The 25915-nt window shown below is 35.4% G+C and overlaps 2 protein-coding genes, 1 long non-coding RNA gene and 1 other non-coding gene across 4 annotated transcripts; 2 read left to right on the top strand and 2 right to left on the bottom strand.

The window, feature by feature from the left end:
* Nucleotides 1-1048: 1048 nt before the first annotated feature.
* Nucleotides 1049-2885, top strand: LOC142985495 (uncharacterized). Its single transcript, XR_012960209.1, has 2 exons — nucleotides 1049-1242; nucleotides 1807-2885. It is a non-coding gene; the product is annotated as an uncharacterized LOC142985495 (long non-coding RNA).
* A 400-nt stretch (nucleotides 2886-3285) lies between these two features.
* On the bottom strand, nucleotides 3286-3358 carry TRNAV-UAC (transfer RNA valine (anticodon UAC)). The gene has a single exon. It is a non-coding gene; the product is annotated as a tRNA-Val (tRNA).
* Nucleotides 3359-8770: 5412 nt separating this feature from the next.
* Nucleotides 8771-10497, bottom strand: LOC142985505 (transmembrane protein 267). The gene is made up of 2 exons (XM_076133717.1): nucleotides 10014-10497; nucleotides 8771-9347 (listed from the first exon to the last, which is right to left on the bottom strand). Exons 1-2 carry the CDS (start codon nucleotides 10293-10295, stop codon nucleotides 9018-9020), a joined length of 612 nt encoding a protein of 203 aa, XP_075989832.1. The 5' UTR covers nucleotides 10296-10497; the 3' UTR covers nucleotides 8771-9017.
* A 1828-nt stretch (nucleotides 10498-12325) lies between these two features.
* On the top strand, nucleotides 12326-25615 carry LOC142985428 (tubulin beta-1 chain-like). The gene is made up of 12 exons (XM_076133592.1): nucleotides 12326-12462; nucleotides 14430-14541; nucleotides 15519-15641; nucleotides 15937-16038; nucleotides 16703-16830; nucleotides 17511-17678; nucleotides 18577-18691; nucleotides 21863-21933; nucleotides 22350-22489; nucleotides 23471-23630; nucleotides 24162-24263; nucleotides 24723-25615. Exons 1-12 carry the CDS (start codon nucleotides 12406-12408, stop codon nucleotides 24831-24833), a joined length of 1389 nt encoding a protein of 462 aa, XP_075989707.1. The 5' UTR covers nucleotides 12326-12405; the 3' UTR covers nucleotides 24834-25615.
* Nucleotides 25616-25915: the final 300 nt, after the last annotated feature.

The raw sequence follows: 25915 nt of genomic DNA, 5'->3' as shown, positions 1-25915 counted from the left end.
ACAAGCTCTGCTTAGTTTGGAATCAAATGACCGTGTGAGAGTTGTCCGATGATATTTATTATTAAATGTCATCGGCTGAGTTTGGCGACAGCCATCTTCATTGAATTAGTATGACATGCCCTTTCCTCTTGTGTTAGTTATTCCGTAGTGAATAGTATTATTCGTAACCGGCGGTCCTGTATTACAAGATGTATAAATACTGCTCCCGTAGTTGAAAAGACGTATCTAGCTAACATTTTTGTCGAAATCTATACTAATATTATAAAGCTGAAGAGTTTGTTTGTTTGAACGCAGTAATCTCAGAAACTACTATTAGATAGCCAATTTATCGAGGAAGGTTATAGGCTATATATCATCACGTTACGACCAATAGGAGCAGAGTACCAGTAAAAAATGATACAATTTTTTTTATATTTCTTTAAGTCGCTCCGTACTTTAACTTTTGTTTGACGATTAAAACACTTTTTTCTTAGTTTCTAAATCTTGTTAGGTGCGTCTTTTTAACTATCGGGGGCAGTATATGAATGAAGCAAGGGAAGATCATACCAAGTGGTATTTTTGGTCTCTGCCTACTCCTATGGGGAAAAGGCGTGATATTTATGTATTTTATAATATAAGTAATAGATGTCAAAATGAAATATTGTTTTATTTCTCAGGTTGGCTACACAAATATTTTGGCCAGAATTAATCAACCTAGCCGGGCGGCAAAATAGAATATGATTGTGTAGATATAATAATTTGACTGCCTCCGTGGCGCAGTGGTTTAGGTCGCCACGTCGCTACGCACGACGGGAGGTCGTGGATTCGATTCCTACACGGGACAATTATTGCGTGATTCACAGTTCATGTTTCGTGTCTGGTTGTACTTTGTGTCCGTCGTTTGTATGTTTGTAAAAGTCCCCGCGACACAAGACCAGTTCCTAGTGCGGGAGTTGTCTTTTTTATAAACAAAAAAAATCTGATCAGTTTTGAACTAGTGGTCCACAGAACTTAAAATATGGTTTATGCATTTTGCATTCGAACCCAAACTGGGAATCGACTTCGAGACTTCTAGAATAACAGTCGTATACACTACCGATATAACCACAGAGCCACTCATAGTCATATTATATTAAAATGTATTTTTTATAGGCAATAAAAGTAACATACAATTTTTACGATATATTTCATAAAAATATATGTTTAATGTTTTATAGTAACTTTGTAGAAATATGAAAAAATACGTTCTATTCTCTTTTATAAGTAAGTAATAATTTTTTTGCCTATAATGTCCCACTACTGGGCAAGGGTCTCCTCCCAAACGAGGGAGGGGTAAGGCCTTGAGTCCACCACGCTGGCCAAGTGCGGTAACTGAATGCCGTTAAAAAATGGATTAAACAATATTAATTAAATTTAAATTGTTAAATGTTCATTAGAAGCGGTAATAGCCGAATGGTTCAAGTTGACACCTTCACGCAAGTGGTTGCAGGTTTGAACCCGAGCCAACACACCAATGACTTTTCCAAGTTATATGTGTATTAGAAATAATTATCACATGCTCCAACGGCGAAGGAAAACATCGTGATGTAATCTTGCATGCCTAAAAAACATTTATTGAGGGCATGCAAAGTCCCCAACCAGAACTTAGCCAGCGTGGTAGACTCAAGGTCTAATCCCTCCCCCTCGTTTAGGAGGAGAACCTTGCCTTGCAGTGGGACACTAATGGGTTAATTTTTTTTAAGAGGACGTCAACCTTCACGGACGCTCTGCCATCTTTTATTACGATTGTTTCAGTGAAAGCTAATTAATATAAAGGTTTATTTTCAGTCACCGTCGCAGCAGTAAGACAAGACCCGCGCAGCGTCAATGTAGCCCTAGAAACTTCGCTCTTATTTGAACCTAAAGATATTACAGACAATCTCGATTTTGTAAACAATATCAGAAAATTCGTTGACAAAGTTTACCATTCGCTTGAACCACAGCCGGGAAAGAAATACCACGTAAAGGAAATATCTTTGTCTGACACTCTAAAACAATTAGGAAACCAAATTCTCGGTTCTGGCACATCAAAACTTGTGTCCATGTTTTTAAATAATCCTAATAGCAACGCGAACATTCTCGATGCGCTCTCCGATCCGAATTTAAGAAAATTTTTCGGCAACATGGCGCTCGATTGGCTCAATAGCGATGGCGGGAAACTGACGAAAAAAATACGCAGATTCATAAAAGAAAATGGCGAAATACATAATTTTACCAATCGCATCGATTCTTATGACGAAGAGGATTTGAGGAAATTCGATAAGTTTATTAGGAAAATGGATAATTATTTACGTAGAAATAAAGATTCGAGTAAAATTATAAAAGACTGGTTGGATTTGGGTGTTTTTGAGTTGTATACTGAAATGAATTTTGGTTCGAAAGTGAAATTGTTGAATGACATGAAATTACTGAAAAAGTATATTACTGGTGAGAATAATGATAAAACGGTTAATAAAAATGTTGATAAGGTTAGGTCAAGAGTGGAAGTACATAGCAAGGAGGTCAAATCTAGGGAAGACGTGTCTGGAAGCTTCGGAGAAGAGGTACATAAGCACCATAGACACTCCCATAAGAATATATTGCCTCGTGATCTGAAAAAACCTACTTAAAGTTACAAATATAGTCTAATAACTTAGTAGAGAGTGTTGTATGCAAGGTTCGCGGCTGGAGGTATACACCATTCAGAATGTAGAACATCAGTGACTCGACTTATACAGCTGACGGTGACCTGTTTGATACAGATACTTTATTTTGGAAATACCTACACAGAATTATGTTTAAAATCTGGATAAATCGTGCATGACAAGGCTTCCTAAGTTGTCGGACTAGTAGATGCAGTGAAAAAATAAATGTTTTACGAAATCCATTGTTTTTTGTACTTATTAAGAATTTGGGTACCTACTGATTTTAGCCTGTCATGTTTGCCGCTTTTTACGAAAAATCTATGCAATTTTGTCATAAGCGTTCATAGTTAGTGCAAGGAGGACCAACTCCCATAGAAAAACTAGTATCAGTCTTACACAAGCGTAGCCGTGCTAGTCTATATAAAAAAGTAATCGTTGAATGAGTTGCTTAGCCCTAATCTTGAGCACCGCTAGACCAATTTGAATAATTTTTAATATTTCGGGAATGATTTTCTTAAACGAAAACAGAAATAAATTGAGAATAATACTAATTTACATATAAACAAATCCGCGTGGGTCAGCTAATAATAAGTGAAAGTATTATATAAAGTCAAACTAAAAAGTAAAAAATGACAAAAAGATGTGATTCCGGCCAGGATCGAACTGGCGGCCTTCTGCGTGTAAAGCAGATGTGATAACCACTACACCACGGAACCCGTTGAATCTGTCGCCAAAATTATAAATTAGTTTATACAACGAATGATAACCATTTATTTGCCACATTTTTAATTGTTATTGAATTTCTAAGTTTTGAGTTTAAAGGAAAATAATATAAGTAGTAAGTTTCTTTATTTCCAACGAAAATTCTAAATGACGCCTAGTTTTTTTTATTAAGATCTTACTAATTTGCTTACATTTGGGTAATATAAATAAATAGAAGGTCAGGTGCGTAGTACTTCTAATTATTGTCGGTCCTGTATGACAAGATGTATGGATTTGAATGAAGCAAGGTAAGTTTTTAGGTATCGTAGTAAACAACTTTGGTTTGCGTCCCCTTATAAGAAGAATTCGTTACGGTATCTATGTGTAAGTCAATATTTTAAATACTAATAACTTTATACGTATGAAATAATATTACTTTTCTCTGAATATAATAGTAAGTTAAATAATTTTTGACAGTGCCATCTATCGACGAATAGCGACACTACTAGCTTTAAACAGTAAAAGCTTCCGATCAATAGATGGCGCTAATCGGGGACAAACAATGACAAACTTTTGTTTAGTTATTAGTATATTGCTTTTGTGTCTCAAATATTGCCTGTTTCTGTATTTTTTACGACATTAATTATTTATATAAATAGATAACTTCGACGCTTATTGTAAACCCTACTGACCTAGATAATACTTCCAGGACCTAGAATGACCTGTAAACCTAGATAGAAAATAGGTAATTGATTGAATGCACGCATGCGTAGTTCAGAAATATAAGACCTAGGATGCATTGCAATATAGAGGAAATGCAACGCCAACTAATAATTAAAAACGCTAATAAATGTACGAAAATATGCCATTCAATTTCTTGCTGTATTTATTGCGCTGAGTCTAGTGTGTGTGCCTGCCTGCCTGCCTGCCTGACTGCTCGAGTACGTATCCAAGATACGAACCTTGTACCCAGTAACCACTGACCCAAAGGGAATTTATATTAGTACTAAAGAATGCTTTCTTAAAATGGTTACTTAAACGCATAATTAGAAAATTTCAAAGATTGAATTGAAGATAAAAGTAAAAGAAAACTATAATTTATTTAAAATTGAAGACATTTTATTCAATAAATTATTAATTGTTATATTTATTTGACGGATAGCGTTTGACAAACCGAATCACGGCCTAATGGCGGCTATGCACCGCGCATGCGCCAAACACAATGTAGATTTGTCGGCCAACACCACCGCGTCCAAGTTTTATAGGAACGAAATGTTAAAAATATAACAAAAGCAATTTATTTAACTGTTATTTGTTTCAAAATTAAACATGGACAATGTTTCTGTGAACAATTAAGTTGATGTGAAGTGACCGTGATTTGCCACAATAAACGAATTTAGTACTTCAAAAAACTATTTTACTTATTGTCCGATCTGAATTAAGTATATAACAAACTGTGCATCATTATTGACGAGATCTACATAAGTTTCAGTGATAATATACACAGAAAATCGTAAGAATAAACTTTAAAAACAGCCATTTTATTTCAAGTGTTGTGGACGTTATGAAATCAATTTTAAAACTATTTAATTACTCTTGAAATCAAATAATACAAGTGGTGAATAAAAAGAAGAAAATAAAAGCATAAAATACAAGTGAAATAAGTCAGACTTGAGAAAAACAGAGACATAATCAAATAAAAATATTTATTATGCTGTGTGCGAAGACATCAGCGGCATTTTGGCAGCGTGGACTAAGGCAATTGGACAAAATGCCAAAACAAAACAGCGGGAAAATATCAAATTGAAACGTTTTTATTTGTAATTTATTGTATAAGATTTAAAATAATATTTGTTAACTTATAGAGAGTTTAAGACTTAACGAATATTGAAGAGAACCTTTTAATTATTGTTAAAAAAATATCGGCTCTATACATATATTATTATAAAAAAAAATCGTCTGACATTTTACATTTTTTTATCTTCTACAACTATTTACAAAAGACTGTCTATGGTTTAAAAAAAATATTTCCCGCCAAATATTTTCTTGCAATATTTATTTACTAAATAATAAAAAGTAAATTATTTCCACCAAAATGATTGCTGAAGAGTTTGACCATGTCCATGATGAAGATCAAGAGAGGTTTGAATATTATTGCGAAGAAGTAACGCACTTCTGTGCTTATTTAAATGTATTTATTCTTATTGTTATGGTCACCGCTTACGCCATTTATTTGGCAGTAACATACCGTTACACCCCAGATACAATCATAGAGTAAAATAATGTAAGAATTTTGAAGTTTATTTTTTGTTTTTTAAAAAATAACTCCTAATTTTTGAAAGACTGATTTATATTTACTTGAGACGATGTTTATGAAGTAATAATATACCTTCTTTCTGGATTAAATACTTATATTGATTGGCTTACCAAATTAAATAATAAATATCATTGGACAACTCACATACGGTCACATTACAAACTAAGCAGAGAATGTATTGTGACCAGACAAGTGATTACCTTATATACTTCTAAATACATACTTATTAAGATTTACAGCCATATGTTGGTGGACTTTGTCATATCTATAACTTTGTGAGAGTTTATTATTTGGTTAAGTAGTGAAGCTGGCCTCAATTTTCTAATTAATTATTAGTTCATCTTTTGTTTATTGGTCAAAAGCAACAACGATGGGTAGCATAAGTACGACTTTTCCCCGATAGAGGCGCTACATGTACTATTCTCAGTTTAAATTCTTTATTTATCTTGCACCTATGTTATGTTATTACGGTGTAATTAATTTGATTAGTTAATTTCTTACGTATTCTTAGCTGTTTTGTACTAATCAGGGCGTAATCAAAGCTTATTTTTTTCCGTTACGTAGGACTATCTTTGTTAAAAGCGAAACGCGGGTGTATTTTATACACCTCTGCCTACACTTTCGGCTATAATATTATGTATGTATATTATTAAGTAACGTGTCCTGAATATGTCATAATTTAAATAAGAAATGAAATAATTATAATAATTTCCCGTCAAAAAATATTTAAGTATATAAAAAAATATTGTATTAAAACAGAATGTTTATAATAATATATAAAATTTGTATACAAAGTCCCAAATCCGCGCTTGTTGACTCAATGCCTAACCCCTCTCTCATTACGAGAGGAGACCCTTGCCCAGCAGCGGGACAGTAATGGGTTAAATTTATTTATCTAGAACTAGCTGACCCGCGCAGCTCACGCTTTCTTGTTTTTATTTAATACCGCGCATTTTCAAGTTTATTCACCTTTTACAACTTCTCTGGACCTCCACAAATAATTCAAGACCAAAATTAGCCAAATCGGTCCAGATGTTCACGAGTTTTAGCGAGACTAACGAACAGCAATTCATTTTTATCAATAAAATATGGTGTGAAGTGGCGTCATCTATGACTGACTAGTTTTTTTTTCTCTCGTACGCGGGATGTCCCGTCTGCCAGGCAAGGTTTCTGTATTCTTGGACTTATGAAATTGGTCTTTGCCAACCTACTACCAACCGCCATTACAAAATGGCGGGATTTTTTGTATATTTAAAAAAATATGGTTTTAATAAAATTGTGGATTATTGAATAGATATTAATAAATTCAATTATACATATTATGTTATACATAAATGAAGTTTTATTTTTCCCCTAGTATTTTCTTGCATTTCACTGGAAATAAATAAGGTACTAAACAAAAGGATCGAGAATTTCGATATCTCCTAAATATACTCAGTTGTCTAACAAATTTAGGTATTTTATTATTTTTATATAAACGTAAATAAATAATAAACCATGAACTTAATGTTGGTAGTTTTTCCTCACATAAAGACGTCTCTTGGTAGTTTTTCCTCACTTGAAGACGTGATGAAGACGTCTCTTGGTAGTATTTCCTCATTTGAAGACGTGATGAAGACGTCTCTTGGTAGTTTTTCCTCACTTGAAGACGTGATGAAGACGTCTCTTGGTAGTTTTTCCTCACTTGAAGACGTGATGAAGACGTCTCTTGGTAGTTTTTTCTCTCATGAAGACGTCTCTTGGTAGTTTTTCCTCACTTGAAGACGTGATGAAGACGTCTCTTGGTAGTTTTTTCTCTCATGAAGACGTCTCTTGGTAGTTTTTCCTCTCATGACGACGACTCTTGGTAGTTTTTCCTCTCATGAAGACGTCTCTTGGTAGTTTTTCCTCACTTGAAGACGTGATGACGACGTCTCTAGGTAGTATTTCCTCACTTGAAGACGTGATGAAGACGTCTCTTGGTAGTTTTTTCTCACATAAGGACGTCTCTTGGTAGTTTTTCCTCTCATGAAGACGTCTCTTGGTAGATTTTTTCTCATGAAGACGTCTCTTGGTAGTTTTTCCTCTCATGAAGACGTCTCTTGGTAGTTTTTCCTCTCATGATGACGACTCTTGGTAGTTTTTCCTCTCATGATGACGTCTCTTGGTAGTTTTTCCTCACATAAAGACGCCTCTTGGTAGGTTTTCCTCACTTGAAGACGTCTCTTGGTAGTTTTTCCTCTCAAGAAGACGTCTCTTGGTAGTTTTTCCTCTCATAAAGACATCTCTTGGTAGCTTTTCCTCTCATGAAGACGTCTCTTGGTAGTTTTTTCTCTCATGAAGATGACTCTTGGTACGTTTTCCTCACTTGAAGACGTCTCTTGGTAGTTTTTCCTCTCATGAAGACGTCTCTTGGTAGTTTTTCCTCTCATGAGGACGTCTCTTGGTAGTTTTTCCTCTCATAAAGACGTCTCTTGGTAGTTTTTCCTCTCATGAAGATTACTCTTGGTAGTTTTTCCTCACTTGAAGAGGTCTCTTGGTAGTTTTTCCTCAAATAAAGACGCCTCTTGGTAGTTTTTCCTCTCATGAAGAGGTCTCTTGGTAGTTTTTCCTCTCATGAAGATTACTCTTGGTAGTTTTTCCTCACTTGAAGAGGTCTCTTGGTAGTTGGGAGAGGAACAGTTTGCCTTCAAATCGCTCTCCTGTAAAATTACTATAATGTACTGACTAATTATACTTAGGAGGTAACGATAAATTGCCTTTCTATAAGGCCTCCATGGCGCCGTTGGTAGTCCCGGCTGTAGACGACTAAGATATAATATGACTTGTATGTACATTCCATACTAATATTATAAATGCGAAAGTAACTCTGTCTGTCTGTCTGCTACTCAATCACGCCTAAACTACTGAACCAATTTGCATGAAATTTGGTATGGAGATATTTTGATACCCGAGAAAGAACATAGGCTATATATCATCACGCTACGAAAAGGAGCAGAGTACCAGTAATTAATGTTACAAAAACGGGGAAAATTTTCACCCATTCTCTCTTATTGGACGCAAGCGAAGTTGCGCGGGTCAGCTAGTTGTACATTATGTACCGTACACATCTAAAAATAAACAAAATAACTTGTCTAATATAAAAAATATTATTTATTTTTCTTTTTTATACACTGTTTAACAGTACAGATACAAAATTGTGATAAAAATATAGGCATTTTACATATAGTGCTAATTGGTTATCAACTATATAACATTAATTTCTTTATTTTAATCATTTTCTAGGAATGTCATTGATTAATTATTTAGAACTTACTAAATAACAAATATAAAGCACACTGTGATGAATATAACAATATAAATTTCACAAAAAAACTTCAAACAGCAGTATAATCAACAAATACATGCCTAGTAAAATCTCCTTTAAACAATAAATAAAAATATGCAGTCACATGTGGCAACACTGCAAGCAAAAAAACATATAAATTCTTGTCTATAGGCGGTGAACTTCCAAAAGGATATAACCATAGACCACGTCTATTCCCATCTCTAATATGGTGGCTAGAGAATGCTAAGACCACCATAAAGGTGAGTATGTATATATTTAATTTTCTATTTAAATAACTATACAATAATAATATAACAGTAATCAGTAAAAAGAATGTTGTACAATGAAATATTCCTCGTTGTTTCAAATTTGTCAGGTCCTGCAACAAAAGATTTGGTTAATAACATAAAAAATACCTGTGAAAGAAAAAAATGGATGTGAATGAATCATGGGAAGTTTGTAAGGATTGTACCTAGTGGAGTTCTCTGGTCCCTATTTACCACTATTATAGGAAGGTGTGTTTTGATGTGCCTATATATTTTATAATTGCCAAATAAAAATGATAGGTGGTAATCCTGACCAAAATTACTGATGGGACTGGAAAGTCACGGAGAGGACTTTGCCCAGCAGTGGGACACAGAAATGAGTGATAAAGAAATTACTTAGTTTCAACTCTAAGAAACTGTAAATTTTAATAATTATAAATGTTTCAGGACAACTTATGCTTGGTTTCTGTTTTGACACTATTGAATAGATAAACTACCGCTAAATATACCTCAGAAACTTAGGATTAACCAGGTAAACTTATTTAAATACTTTTAAATTCATAATTAATAAAGATAAATTTACAACCAAGCTCAGAACAAATACTTGTGCTCATCACACTGATATTTGGCATTGGTGATACTAACCCACCATAATACCATTTAAAAATAAAGTTACTAAATTTATATGTAAATCAAAACGTTTTTACTGAGAGATTTATAATTATTGTCATAAAAAATACAAACTGAAAATTACTCATAATATTTTAAGCTTAACTCACCTTTAAATAAATAGATTTCGCCACAAAAATATGATCTATATCAATAAACGACGACAATATAGTACAAAATAACACATTTAAAGCGCTGGCCTCAGAATTTAAGTTATTTTCGTAACTAAAAAACATTAAAGATGATAAAAAACCAAGACTGCCATGAACAATGCTGTCCGAAATGGCGCGAAATGGAAATGAGGCCGAATACTTCGATTTAAAAACAACAAAATCTCCTAAATAGGCCGTACAGATGATTACCAAACTGAGTATTGCTTTTAAAAATCTCATTTTACTTTTTTTTTTATACAGGTTATGATTTTATTTACACCATTGTTATACAGAATTAATTTCTCGAAGTTCGTTTTGCCGGTCACATTATTTGGACAGTTGATTTTATTGCATTTTTATGCACTTTAAACAAAGTATAAATAGTTATGAAAGTTATTTTGACATTTTCTGTTTTGAAGTAGTTTGACATTGAAATGTTATGGTGCACGTTCGGAAACTATGAAAACAGTTCTTAAGACATTGACAGGGTTTATTTCATTTTAGACCTAAATATTTTAGTCAATGGTGCTCGGTGATGTATCGTTGTATTACAGTGACAAGCGTATGATAATATAACGTTTGATAAACAAAATACACCTTACAATTTAATCTGCAAAATGTGCCAAAAATATTCCTATTTTTGTGTAATTAGGTTTTATTTTGGTTTCAGGACGGTACAAAGAACTGTCATCTTGGAAAGAAAAAAATAACTACAAAAGCCATTAGCCAAGGCCGGGCTTATTATGTTATCAATGATATTGCACACAATCTCTTATTTATTTTAATCTTAATCATCATGACTAAAGCGATAATGATTCTTACGATACTATTAAAACTACTTATTATTAACACGATTTATAAATGGGTTAATTTTATAAACTAATGCACTTGTACTAATGTACCTAATGCACTTGTTTATTTAGGTGAAAAATTAGTCTCACTAATATTATTAATGCGAAAGTTTCTAGGCATGGATAGATGTTTTTGTTACTCTTTCATGAAAACACTACTGGACGCATTTCAATCAAATTTGGTACAATGAAATATTATCATGGCTTAGTTTACAACAGCGCCGACCATTCTCTGAGGTTAAGCTATGCTTGCCGAAGTTGTTCTGTGGATGGGTGACCATCTTATAAATATCGGTTCTCAGTGTTTGGAAAGCACGTTAAATTGTAGGTCCCGGCTGTTACTTTCGGAAGTCTAACAACCAGTCTTACCGAAAGGTATCATTTTATAACACAGGCAACTGCATGGATTGTGGATGTCAGAGAGACAGTCGCTCCATGGAAAGTACTAGTATTCAGCTGCATCCGGTGAGACTGGAAGCTGACTCCAACATAGTTTGGAAGAAAGGCTATATCATCACGCTACGACCAACAGGAGCAGAGTACCAGTAAAATGTTACAAAGACGGGAGAAAATGTGATCCATTCTCTTTCATGCGACGCAAGCGAAGTTGCGCGGGTCAGCTAGTATATAACCTCAAAAAAGTTGCCTAACCCTATAGTCATGGAGTTATTCATACCTACAATATATTTAGAAAAGTAAAAAGTATTTACGAAAGGCCACACCTTATGTCAAATTGAAATATCAGTCGGATGACGAATAAAAACCATAATAACTTGAACTCCCGAACAAAACATTTAACACTGGTAGAGGGGTCAATTTAAATGGTTTTATATCCAGTATAATAAGAACTCTTTCGTCGAACTATTTTAATGAAATGAGAGGTCTTATTATTTGGTTATAAATATATGGACTCTTATCACTTATCACTATCAGTAAAGTGGTGCATTAGTTATCAGCAGTGTTGCCAGTTGCGATTTAAAATTACCCTTTATATTATTTCCTTAAAAAATGTTTTTTTAAAGGAAATCTTTTTTTTGACAGTTTTCTTATATAACAGTCGTTAATGTCACCGGTATTAGGGAGACACGGGTTCAATTCCTGTGTAGAAACAATTATCTGTCAAATTTATATGCGTCACATAAGAGAGATGGGCCAAGATATTTTCCGTTTTTGTAACATTTTTTTACTGGTACTCTGCTCCTTTTGGTTGTAGCGTGATGATATATAACCTTAAAACTTCCTCGATAAATGGACTATCTAACACTGAAAGAATTTTTAAAATCGGACCAGTAGTTTCTGAGATTTGCGCATTCAAACAAACAAACAAACTCTTCAGCTATATAATATTAGTATAGATTACCTGCAAAAGATGGTAATTATTTAAATCTGGCAACACCACAATCACAATTTACCCAGAAATGTACGATAAGGCAGTGAGACATTAGTCCAGTCGTAGTGTTACATTAATATTAGTTAAATTTACTTAAAAGTGATCAAAAATGCGTGAAATAGTACATGTTCAAGCTGGCCAGTGTGGTAACCAAATAGGATCGAAGGTAAATAGCAAATAACTTTATAAGTCTAGCCTTTCTTCCAACTATGTTGGAGTCGGCTTCCAGTCTCATACACAGCTGAATACCAGTATTTTACATGCAGCGACTGTCTATCGGACCTCCACAACACAGTTACCTGGGATATAACACGATAGTAAGACTGGTTGTCAGACTTTCAAGCTTCTGACTACTGTTAACGACTGTCAAAGATCTTTGATGACAACCGGGACGAACAATTTAACGTTCCATCCGATACTCGACATGTATAAGAGGATCACCCATCCACAGTACGACCTCGGCAAGCGTAGCTTAACCTCAGAGATCGATCCGCGCGGCTGTTGTTAGCTAAGCCACTAGCTCTTCTAGCGCAGTCTATTTCTATCCCACTGCTGGGCAAAAGTCCCCTCCCGGAATGAGGGAGGAGTCTTGAGTCCACCACATTGGACTTTGGCTCCAAGAACTGTGTTAAACAACTGTCAGACATTTCATTCATCATGTTTTCCTTCACCGTTATAACGAGTGATCAGTCTAGCCTTTCTTCCAACTATGTTGGAGTCGGCTTCCAGTCTTTTCTTTTTTTTTTCTTTCTTTTTTAAAAGACAACTCCCGCACTAAGAATTGCTCTTGTGTCGCGGAGACTACAAACATACAGACAACGGACACAAAGCACAACCAGACCCGAAACAATTATTTGTGGTTCGCACAAATAATTGCTCCGTGTGGGAATCGAACCCACGACCACCCGACGCAGTGGTATCGGCGTGGCAACCTAAACCACTGCGCCACGGAGGCAGTCTTCCAGTCTCACCGGATGCAGCTGAATATCAGTATTTTACATGGAGCGACTGTCTATCGGACCTCCACAACATAGTTACCTGGGTTATAACACGATACTTAGTAACAATCATTATATAAATATTTAGTAAAAAGGACTCATAAGTAGATTAACTCATAAATCGATAAGCAATTATGTTATTGAGTTAATTCAGAGAATTTACTATCTATAACATGATTAATATTTAATAATAATTCTAGGTATGATAAAAACTAGACGAAGTTTGTTAAACTGAGGATAGAATTTATTCCTCGATGAAACTATTTACTTAAAATATTGAATATTAAATATTATACATGTTGTCATAAAATCAAAATCAAACTTTGCACCGTACTATCATACTTAATTTACCTACATTTCATTTATGCATCCCTTTCTTTTCTATAAATTCAATAATCGGACCTCTCTTTCACACCCACTGCAACGCATCACATGCAAAAAATCTGATCTATAGGCAAATATTGCAAAATTAAATTACTGTAATCATAATTGCATGTAATTTGTATTTAGCGCCATCTCGTGGTGAGTAGCTAAACTAATTTTTAACTTTATCATGCTTATAAGCACTTTTTAAATATTGAGCCTAGATTGTTTTACAATGCTAGCTAAAAGCAGGCTGAAGTCTTTCCAACTATGTTATAGACTACTATAAACGTAATCATTAATAAAACCTAACTACAATAATAGTACATACAAAAGAAAAATGGTTATTCGTAATATGTATTTACAACATATACCTACATAAGTAAAATCACAACTTTTCCACAAAAGCAAGCAGAAAGCAAACAACATCACTTGGTACGATCTTTACAAACTTCTCATGCTTCATTCACATACATAATTTATATAAAACTCTTCCGTCACTGACTGACTGATGGACAACGAACAGTCGAAACTACTGAGCGTACAAACTTGACATTTGCTATGAACATTCCTTAGTATATTATTTAGTGATATTTAGCGGTAGTTTATCTATTCAATAGCGTTTAGCGTTTTTTTATATGAGTTTTGATTTATTGAATAGATAAACTACCGCTAAATGAACCTCAGAAGCCGAGGGTACGAGCGGATTTTTAGAAATTCCTTGCGGGCACAGCCGTGGGCATAAATCTAATTATTTTCATTATTATTTCAGTTCTGGGAGATAATTTCTGATGAGCATGGCGTAGATCCGGAAGGTATCTATAAGGGAGAGAGTGACCTGCAACTGGAGAGAATCGGCGTCTATTACAATGAGGCCTCCACCGGTAAATATTACACTATTTTTCTTTGTGTATCTTCTTATGATTCCGTGTTTCGGAAGGCACGTTAAATTGTGGGTCCCGGCTGTCATTTTCGAAGATCTTTGACAGTCGTTAACAGTAGTCAGAAAGCTTGAAAGTCTGACAACCAGTCTTACCGAAGGGTATCGTGTTAATACCCAAGTAACTGGGTTGTGGAGGTCAGATAGGCAGTCGCTCCATGTAAAACACTGGTATTCAGCTGCATCCGGTAAGACTGGAAGCCGACTCCAACATAGTTTGGAACAAAGGCTAAGCGAATATATATACTTTGTGTATCTTCTTCTATATCTATATCAAAATAAGATTTTTTTTAAAAGACACCCCTCGCACTAATAATAATAGCTCTTGTGTCGCGGGGAGTTTTACAAACATACAAACAACGGACGCAAAGCACAACCAGACCCGAAACAATTATTCGTGGATCGCACAAATAATTGCTCCGAGTGGGAATCGAACCTACGACCTGTACGATGCAGTGGTGGCGTGGTGACCCGAACCACTGCGATGGAAGCAGGAACTCAAATGTTACTGACTGACTGACGTGGTGGTGGGTTCCAATCTCACCCGGGACAAATCTTTGTGTGATGAGCACGAGGATTTGTTCTGAGCCTGGATGTTAATGTATCTATATAAGTATGTATTTACAAGTATAAAAGTATGTTTATCAGTTATTTGGTTACCATAGTACAAGCTCTGCTTAGTTTGGAATCAAATTACCATGTGTGAGTTGTCCAATGATATTTATTTATAATATTTTTTTACTTTAAATGACGTGTGTGTTGTCCAATGATTAAATAATTCAACCCATTAATGTCTCACTGTTGGGCAAGGGTCTCCCGTAATGAGGGAGGGGTTAGGCCTTGAGTCCACCACGCTGGCCAGGTGTGGGGACTCTGCATACCTTCAAGAACTGTTTAAAAGACTTGATATTTTATTTGCAGGCAAGTACGTTCCTCGAGCGGTTCTGGTGGACTTGGAGCCAGGGACTATGGACTCCGTGAGGTCTGGACCTTATGGGCAGCTGTTTAGACCCGATAACTTTGTGTTTGGCCAAAGTGGAGCTGGTAAGTTCAGCCAGTCTTATCTATCTATTCTAATATTATAAAGCTGAAGAGTTTTTTTGTTTGAACGCGCTAATCTCAGGAACTACAGATCCGATTTGAAAAAATCTTTCAGTGTTAGACAGCCCATTTATCGAGGAAGACTATAGGCTACATATCATTACGCTATAGCCAATAGGAGCAGAGTACCAATAAGAAATGTTACAAAAACGGGTAAAATTTTGACCCATTCTCTCTTATGTGACGCAAGCGAAGTTGCGCGGGTCAGCTAGTGACTAATAATTACAATACTGTGCAGGTAACAACTGGGCAAAGGGTCACTACACCGAGGGTGCGGAACTGGTGGACTCTGTCATGGACGTCATCAGAAAGGAGGCAGAAGGCTGCGACTGTCTGCAAGGTAAGCTGTTGGATTATAATCTTGTAGCGTGCTTACCTTACATTACGTTATCGCCAGGACAAACCCTTACCATGAATGATGTCAAAGTTGTTCAAGCCGCCCGAGAGGCCTTTAACATGGCTTAACGACTGCTATCTTAGTAGACAAAAACCGGGACCGACTTTTTACGTGCCGTCCGAAGCACGGAGACGCCCAACTCAAATACCACTATGCGGTCACCCATCTATGGAATGACCGCGCCAAGGGTTGCTTAACCCACAGATCGTTTGCCGACCGGTGAGTGCAACTGGCTATGGGCGCTTCAACACACACACATCGGACCTCCACAACACAGTTACCTTATAAACACAATATTCAGTAAGACCTAGTCGCAGCAAGGAGAACATGGCCAGGTGGGGTATCCTCGACAGGTCAAATATTTCTTGTAGATGTGGAGCCACAGAGGACATGGCCCACATGTTGTCATGCCCGGAGTGCCCTGACTCTCGCTCTTACCAGGACCTTATGAGCTGTACAGAAACGCTAAACTGGCTGGCAGTGTATAACAAGACAGAAAGTGATACTTACACTATTTTAAATGTTAATACTATAATTTGTTTGCCATCGACACGCTAAGAAGAAGAAGAAGTAAGACCTATATGTTTTAAAAGTCCTCTTTTCCCAGGTTTCCAGCTGACTCACTCTCTCGGTGGAGGTACTGGCTCTGGAATGGGCACTCTTCTCCTCAGCAAGATCCGTGAGGAGTTCCCAGACAGAATCATGAAGACTTTCAGCGTTGTACCATCGCCTAAGGTAAAGTGCTTGAAAACCAGTGGCGTAACTTGGAAATTATTATTATTGGACAACTCACACACGGTCATTTGATTCCAAACTAAGGAGAACTTGTACTATAGTAACCAAATAACTGATAAACATACTTATATACTCCAAAACACTTATTTATATAGATACATTAATAAAAAAGGGTTATGAATGTGCTAAATGAAATGCAAAAGTTCATGTATCAACCAAACCTTACTATATTTGTTCTTTACAACACTTGGAAGTATATAGATGTTTCTGGCACAGTATATTATTATGTCGACATTTAATATAATATAACTCTAAAATAACGTTACTTTTCAACCCCGACGCAAAAGGGTTGTTATAAGTTTGACGTGTCTGTCTGTCTGTCTGTGGCATCATAACTCCCGAACGGATGCAGCGATTTAAATTTAGTTACGGGGGACCGCTCCTAAACTAACACAAATATTGTAATTAAGCAAGGAAGGTCCTCCACCGGGGGACGTATTTTTTATAAATATTCATACATTCTTAGGTAGGTTATACTTTATGATTAAAGGAGATCATCCAGGCTCCATACATTTTTGGGCCTTTTTTTTAGAGTTCACTTCCTTTTTGTTACTTATTTCAGTTATTTGAATAAATAATTGATGTTTTATTTGTTTTTCTACCATTATCTATGATCACAGGTGAGCGAGGTGGTTCTGGAGCCGTACAACGCGACATTGTCTGTACACCAACTGGTAGAAAACACAGACATGTCATTCTGTATCGACAACGAGGCTCTCTACAATATATGCTTCAGGACCTTACGACTCAGCAGCCCTAGCTATGGCGACCTTAACCATCTTATATCGGTAAGTTACTCGTATATATAAACCTTTTTTTAGCGCTGTGCAATATATGTTTTATGTATGTTAAAACTATTCATTAAATTAATACGTTAAATAATAATTTTATATGTACAAACGAAAAAAAAAAATGAATTAAATATAAATAAAATGAAAATTGTGTATCATAAAATATCTCCGCATCGCCGTCCTCGGGTAACGTGCCCAGAAGGCTGGCAGCAGTTTATATAAAACTAGTTTTTCATTATTTTTTTTACCTATCTATACTAATATTATAAAGCGGAAGAGTTTGTGCTTCGCTTGAGTCACGTAAGAGAGAATGGGTCAAAATTTTCCCCGTTTTTTTACATTTTTGACTGGTACTCTGCTCCTATTGGTCGTAGCGTGATGTTATATACCTTAAAGATAGTATATACCTTAAAGCTTTTCTCGATAAATGGACTATCTAACATTGAAATAATTTTTCAAATCGGACTCGTAGTTCCTGAGATTAGCGCGTTCAAACAAACAAACTCTTCAGCTTTATAATCTACTAGCTGACCCGCGCAACTTCGCTTGCGCCACGTAAGAGAGAATGGAGAATTTTTCCCCGTTTTTGTAACACATTTTACTGGTACTCTGCTCCTATTGGTTCAAGTAAAACGTGGCGCGTTCAAGAACTATTACTATTACTTACTATTCTCAAGAACTACTGGTCCGATTTGAAAAATTCAGTGTTAGATAGCCCATTTATCAAGGAAGGCTATAGGCTATATATCATCACGCTACGACCAATAGGAGCAGAGTACCAGTAATTTTTTTTACAAAAACGGGGAACATTTTGACCCATTCTCTCTTATGTTACGCAAGCGAAGTTGCGCGGGTCTGCTTATTAGTATAGATGTGAACTGAATATAATTTACAGTTGACAATGTCGGGAGTGACCACTTGCCTTCGTTTCCCGGGACAACTGAACGCTGACTTGAGGAAACTGGCTGTCAACATGGTACCCTTCCCTAGGTTGCATTTCTTCATGCCCGGTAGGTACCCTACTAATATTATAAATGCGAAAGTTTGAGAGAATGTATGTATTAGGTCGGGGAAAAAGTCTTTTCGCATTATAGTATGTATGAACTTGTAATAAAATCTCTGGCTACAAGAATCACAAATGAGTTCACGGTTCATTAGGTTTCTTTCAGTGAGCTCGTGAGGTACCCAAATATTGAGCTTTTTTGTGTAGAGAAAAGATTTTATTACAAGTTTAATGCGAAAAGACTTTTTTCTTGACCTAATTTATTATGTATGGATGTTTGTTACTCTTTCACGCAAATACTACTGAACAGATTACGATGAAATTTGGTATGTAAGTAGCTGAAGACCCAGAATAACACATAAGTTACTTATTATCCCAGAGTTCGCGAGGGATCGGGATTTACACGGGAAGGGATTCCACGTGGACGAAGTCGCGTGCGGCCTCTAGTAAATAATAAAAATAAATTTAACCCATTAATGTCCCACTGCTGGGCAAGGGTCTCCTCCCGTAATGAGTGAAGGGTTAGGCCTTGAGTCCACCACGCTGGACAAGTGCGGGTTGGGGACTTTGCATACCTTCAAGAACTGTTTTAAAGAACTCTCAGGCGTGCAAGGTTGCATCACGATGTTTTCCTTCACCGTTATAACAAGTGATCATTATTTCTAATACACGTATAACTTGGAAAAGTCATTGGTGTGTTGCCTCGGGTTCGAACCGTCGACCACTTGCGTGGGAGGTGCCAACTTATACCAGGGTGAATTTCAACAAATGCCATTTTTTTATCATATCGGTGCTTTTTTTGTTTATGTACATATTTTGCTTATTTTTTAGGTTTTATGTAATCTTTAGGATAGTATATATTCCCAAATTTAACATCATCAACATATCATGTAAAACTTAGAAGAAAAATCAGTTTGAATTCTGGTTTCCACCGATATGATAAACCGGCACCGATTTTTTTTTTATGTACACCGATATGAAAAGGTTATCCACCGATATGATAAATTTATCCACCGAAATGATAAACTTATCCACCGAAATGATAACATATCCAGCGATATGATAATCTATCTATCTTTGAAATATAGTTAGTATAGGTGCCTATATATTTTTACAAGGGTGAACGAACTGAAGACCTGAACTGTCTGGTCTCATGAAAGAAGAATACATCCAACGAGAATTGATTTAAAAATAAATTATACCTATTTTATTATATTTACTTTCTACTTTTTCTTTTTAATTATTTTACTATAGGTTCTTAGAGTTTTAATAAAGAATATACATTTGTATTACCAATGTCTTTATTAAAATGAAGCACAAAGATAAATAAAAAATCTCTTAAGGGATAAAATTGCAAAATACACATTTATTACTGTGGACGATCCAGCTAATTGTTTTACAATAATAACAATAAAAATAACTGTAAGTCTAAATACCTAATTAATCAGTCTTTTCAGTTTAACATTAAACATAACCACACTACAATAATCACAGCTTTAATTATTATTTACCTTAAAAAAAAACTTTGTTTTCAGTACAAATCACAGATTATAGATCGTTTATATCTAACATCAACAATCAACATCTAGTAAACAATCTTAACGCTACTGCTAATAAGCAAATACTCTACATCTAGTCAAATATTTAGTAAAGTTAAGCATACATTAAATCTGCTAGGATGCATTAAAATCTGATAAATGATTAAAAGTCGTAAAACAAAAGTTGATGTTTATGGTTTCAGTAATATAGTCCTGAGAGGTTGTTAGTTTTTTACTAATAACCCAATACTAATAAATCATTATTAGTATTATATAGTAAGTTTTTATAATAACCGCAGCCACATCAACATCGCTCCGGCGCTGGCGCCGCGACCGCACCGCACGAAATTACACAGGATCTACCGATATGATAAAAAGACACCGAGATGATAAAACAATCCACCGTTATGATAAAGCAATCCACCGACATGATAAAACAATCCACCGATATGATAAAGCAATACACCGATGTGAAAGAAACTGTACGTCCATAACACCGATATGATAACCTAGGACACCGATTGAATTTTCTTATCATTTCGGTGTAAATTATCATATCGGTGGTAAAAAATGCCACCGATTACACCGATATGAGAACACCGACGTGAGAAAAAACACACGTTTTAGAAGATTAAAGAAAATGTATTATATTTAGGATAAATTGAGTAACAGCCAATGAAGTTAATTCACTTGCTGATGCTGTTAGAACCAAACAATAATAATAAAACTACTCATTACACTGAAAAAATGGAACCACCGATAACATAAAATAATTGTCCGGGAGCAACTGAAATGGCATACTTACGTTATTGGCGGGAAAATGCAGCGACTTGACACACGTCCGTCTTCACTGCGCGCTAGCGCACACTAACGAGGGAAATAATATTGGGGTGGGGACGCTGTCGGACCCGCCGATGTAAAGTTAGGTTTAAATTACTTTTGGCCACCGATATGAGAGCATTTTTCGAGACAAGTATGTTTGTGCCTCTCAGTAATTATAAACGTCGGTTATGTATTAAAATATGCTCTATGTTAATAATAAAACTAATAGTCTATTAAATAAAATTAGTTACATACTTAACTTACTTATTTTTACAAGTGTATAAGCATTTTTGTCAGTAAAAAAAGTAGAGGGACAGCCACCGATATGAGAAAAATTGAGGTTTATGTATTTTTTTCTACCCTTATATATAGTCCTAGGCAAATTATATTTTTGCCACAACCCAATAACTGCCTATTGAATACAAAAAAAAAGAATCCAGAACAATATTTCTTTTTTCAAATACGAATTTCACTAAAGACAAAAAAAAAAGTCATTTGGGAAATTCACCCACCACTTACTAGCTGACCCGCGCAACTTCGCTTGCGTCACATAAGAGAAACATAATTTTTCCCGTTTTTGTAACATTTTTCACTGGTACTCTGCTCCTATTGGTCGTAGCGTGATGATATATAGCCTATAGCCTTCCTCGATAAATGGGCTATCTGAAAGAATTTTTCAAATCGGACCAGTAGTTCCTGAGATTAGGGCGTTCAAACAAACAAACAAACAAACAAACCCTTCAGCTTTATAATATTAGTATAGATAAGACTAAGTTTTTCGAGCTAGTGGCAGATTCAAAATGATTTTGTTTTTGCAGGTTTTGCGCCGCTAACAGCAAGGAATTCATTCAACTACCGTCCACAGACTGTTGCCGAGTTAATGAGTCAGGTACAGATCTTTAAAAATATTAACTATACTTTTTTTTTTCATTGTAATAATTTTCTTGTTTGATGATGACGTCACATGGTAGAATTTTCCTGGTAGTTTTCACGGTAAAGTTGTCTCATGGTAGAATTTTCCCGGTAGATTTCATGGTGAAGACGTCACATTGTAGAATTTTCCTTGGTAGATTTCATTATAAAGACGTCACGTCAGTCTTTTCGAATTAAATCTCTTTGGCTTTAAGAATCACAAATGAGTACACGGTTCATTAGGTTTCTTTCAGCGAGCTCGTGAGGTACCCAAATATCGAGCTTTTTGTATAGAGAAAAGATTTTATTACAAGTTCATACATACTATAATGCGAAAAGACTTTTTCCCCGACCTTATATGTTTAAAATCTTAATAATAACTGTGTATTTCAGATGTTCAATGCAAGCAACATGATGACAGCTGCTGATCCTCGTCACGGGCGGTATCTGACGGTGGCCACCATATTCCGCGGCCGGATGTCCATGAGAGAGGTTGATGAACAGATCCTGGCCATACAAAACAAGAATTCAAGGTATTTTTTTCTATTTTTTTTTTTTTTTTTTTTTAAACACAACTCCCGCACTAAGAATTGCTCTTGTGTCGCGGGGACTTTAACAAACATACAAGCAACGGACACAAAGTACAACCAGACCCGAAACAGTTTGTGGATCGCACAAATAATTGTCCCGTGTGGGAATCGAACCCACCTCCCGACGCCACGGTTGCGGCGTGGTGACCTAAACCACTGCGCCACGGAGGCAGTCTTATTTGTATAGAGTCCATAGCCAGTTACGCTCACCGAAACGATGTGTGAGTTAAGAAAACCTTAGCACGGTCATTACAAAGATGGGTGACCGCATAGTGTTATTTGAACATGCGGCGTGCTTCGAATGGCACGTAAGAAGCCGGTCCCGGTTGTTGTCTATTAAGATAACAGTCGTTAAGCCACGTCAAAGGCCTTCGGGCGGCAACTAAAAAATTATAAGATATTATATGAAATGAATTAATTTTACATTTCGTTAGTACATATAAAAATTGTATTTACCTAATGTTCAATTATAAAATCTTAATATATAAAAATGAAATCCGTTTTCCTTGGTCACGGCATCACGCGTGAATGGCTGGACCGATTTCACTCATTTTTATTGTGTTGTATTTGTTGTTATTAGGAGGTTCTTACGGAAAAAAATATGAAGAAAATCTCTCAGAAATATTGAAAAATAGACATTTAATTTTGCATATTTTAGGCGGTACGAAGTTCGCCGGGTCAGCTTGTAAATAAATAAATTTAACCCATTAATGTCCCACTGCTGGGCAAGGGTCTCCTCCCGTAATGAGGGAGGGGTTAGGCCTTGAGTCCACCACGCTGGCCAAGTGCGGGTTGGGGACTTTGCATGCCCTCTATAAATGTATTAAACAAATTTTAGGCATGCAAGGTTTCCTCACGATGTTTTCCTTGTTGTAAATAAATAAATAGAAAAAAATATGTGAGTTAATACTTATTTGATTGCAGCTACTTCGTGGAATGGATCCCCAACAACCTCAAGGTAGCCGTGTGTGACATTCCGCCGCGCGGGCTCAAGATGTCGGCCACATTCATGGGCAACAGTACCGCCGTGCAGGAGATCTTCAAACGAATCAGTGAACAGTTCACAGCCATGTTCAGGAGACGGGTGAGACGACTTCATCAATTATTGTATCAACCACATTGTAAATCTTTTGGCGATTGAAAAGAGTGGCCTTGAGTTTCTTGCTAGCTCTTCTCATAAGGCTGTACACTTTCCGAGCTAGTGGTAGATTCAGTTATTGTAACGACTAGGTACCGTCAACCTTGGTAACTTTGAATCTAAACTATGAAACCAACACAATTGATAAAGATTTATTTTAGTTTTGCAAACTTTTATCAATTGTGTTAGTTTCATATGAAAAAATAATCGAAACTAGTTCAAATTCCCACGTTCAATGTTACCCAAATGATTCAAAGTTACCCAAATTGACCTTATCATAAGTGTCAATATTTGACCTAAATGAATTAATGATTTGATTTGAACTAGCTTCAACGGATTTTTTTAAATAGATAGGGGTGATTCAAGGTTGCATCACGGTGTTTTCCTTCACCGCTGCAACAAGTGATAATTTATTTCTACTGCGCGTAACGTGCAGTTAATCATAGCCTAGTTGATTAATTTTCTTAATTGTTTTAGGCCTTCCTTCACTGGTACACGGGCGAGGGTATGGATGAGATGGAGTTCACTGAGGCCGCCAGCAACATGGCTGACCTCATCTCTGAGTACCAGCAGTATCAGGTATGTAGCTATTGTAGCTCGATTCTCCACCATTGAGTAGTTGACTGTGTTGACAAAAAATATTAACCTTGTACCACAGAATAATAAGTACTTGTACTCGTAAAAGGTTCATTTAAAATGCTCAGACTATGTACCTTTTTTCTTAAATAATGATAATTGTAATTATTACACACTGAAACATTTTATTAGACACTCATTTGATACCAACGAAAATAAGACACTGTGACGTCACTACGTCATATTTCTAAACTAAAAATGTCCGAAATCGATGTCCTTGAAAATGTTGAAGCGTAACTTATGTCTATTCATGTGTTACTAGTGCCAAATTAGTTAATAATTAGTTAATTCGTTTTTGACATTTCATAAAGAGTAGCTGAGTTGACTGGTAGGCAACTACCCTATTGTTATAGCCGCTATTATTTTCTAAGGTAATTTAATACGATATTTTATCGTCAACAGGAGGCCGCCGTAGAGGACGATGAAGTCTTCGACGAAGAAGAAGAGGAAATCCTTGAAGCGTCGCACTACCCGCCCATACAAGCGCGCTCGGCTGAGGCAGAACAAATATAAATGTTGCTACTCCACGATAGATGGCGACACGGATAATTTGCAACGAGATAATAAAATTTAAATTGTGTAAACGTATTATTTGAAGTAACTTAGCAGTTTGAATAAATAAATAATGATGTATTACTTGAACTTTATATTGTTTTCAAATTAATTTTGCCTTTTAAATGGTAATTTATTTGAAGAAGGTTATAAGAATTCCAAACGTCTTTAAATTTTGATTAAAATCTTTTTAAATTAACGTAGTTGATAGAATTTAAATCAAATTACAGAAATAATCATTCAAAATTCATTCGTGAAGTTATTTTTTAATGCAAATAAGATTTTTCTTATACATCGAAGCGTTTATCCCGTGATAAAAGATTTTCAGTGATTTTCCTACTATTTCGTGAAATAAATAGAAGTAATAATTTTCACAGAAAATTAAACTTTTTATAAACATTTTTAATTGAATTGAATTATTTTTGTAACTTTTGTTTTGTCAGTTTTCTGTGTCGCTTAAAAAAGTTATGAGTATAGTTTTTAATAATGTAGCCTCTTGAACAACAGATGGCATTACTATTACTTGTATTTATAATATTCATGAGTGCTCGATTGTCGTAACTTTGATTTGCTTGAGTTTTAATTACTTGTTAAATAATTTATTTGTTAATTTACAGTTTCATTTGTCGTTATATGAATTAAATATTATAATTTTCATGTTGTAGTAAGGCCATCTAGTGATGAAAGTTGAAGGTTTTCTTTGTGAAGGTGTTTTTTTATTATTAAAAGTATTATTTTGTGGATTTGTTGCATTTTGTTATTAGCCCTATTGTCCAGCAATTTATTATCTGAAGTTTTAGAGTCTATTATGATAGGAAAATGCGTTAATTCAACAGAGTTATCAATATTATTTTGTATTATTCAGACATCTTGCATTCTACCAAAAAAGTTACGAAAGATCTCTTATTTGTATTATGTAAAAAGCATCTTTTGGATTAATCAAGCATTTAATTAATTTCTATATTATTTCGATTTAATAATCCTACGGCCATATTGGCATTTATTTATGCTTTGGGAAACAGCCAGCTTGTAAATACCTACCT

The sequence above is a fragment of the Anticarsia gemmatalis genome, chromosome 30, assembly GCF_050436995.1.
Source record: "Anticarsia gemmatalis isolate Benzon Research Colony breed Stoneville strain chromosome 30, ilAntGemm2 primary, whole genome shotgun sequence".
Taxonomy (NCBI): Eukaryota; Metazoa; Arthropoda; class Insecta; order Lepidoptera; family Erebidae; genus Anticarsia; species Anticarsia gemmatalis.
Note: the sequence above shows the minus strand (reverse complement) of the source record. Positions and strands in the feature narration are given on the sequence as shown.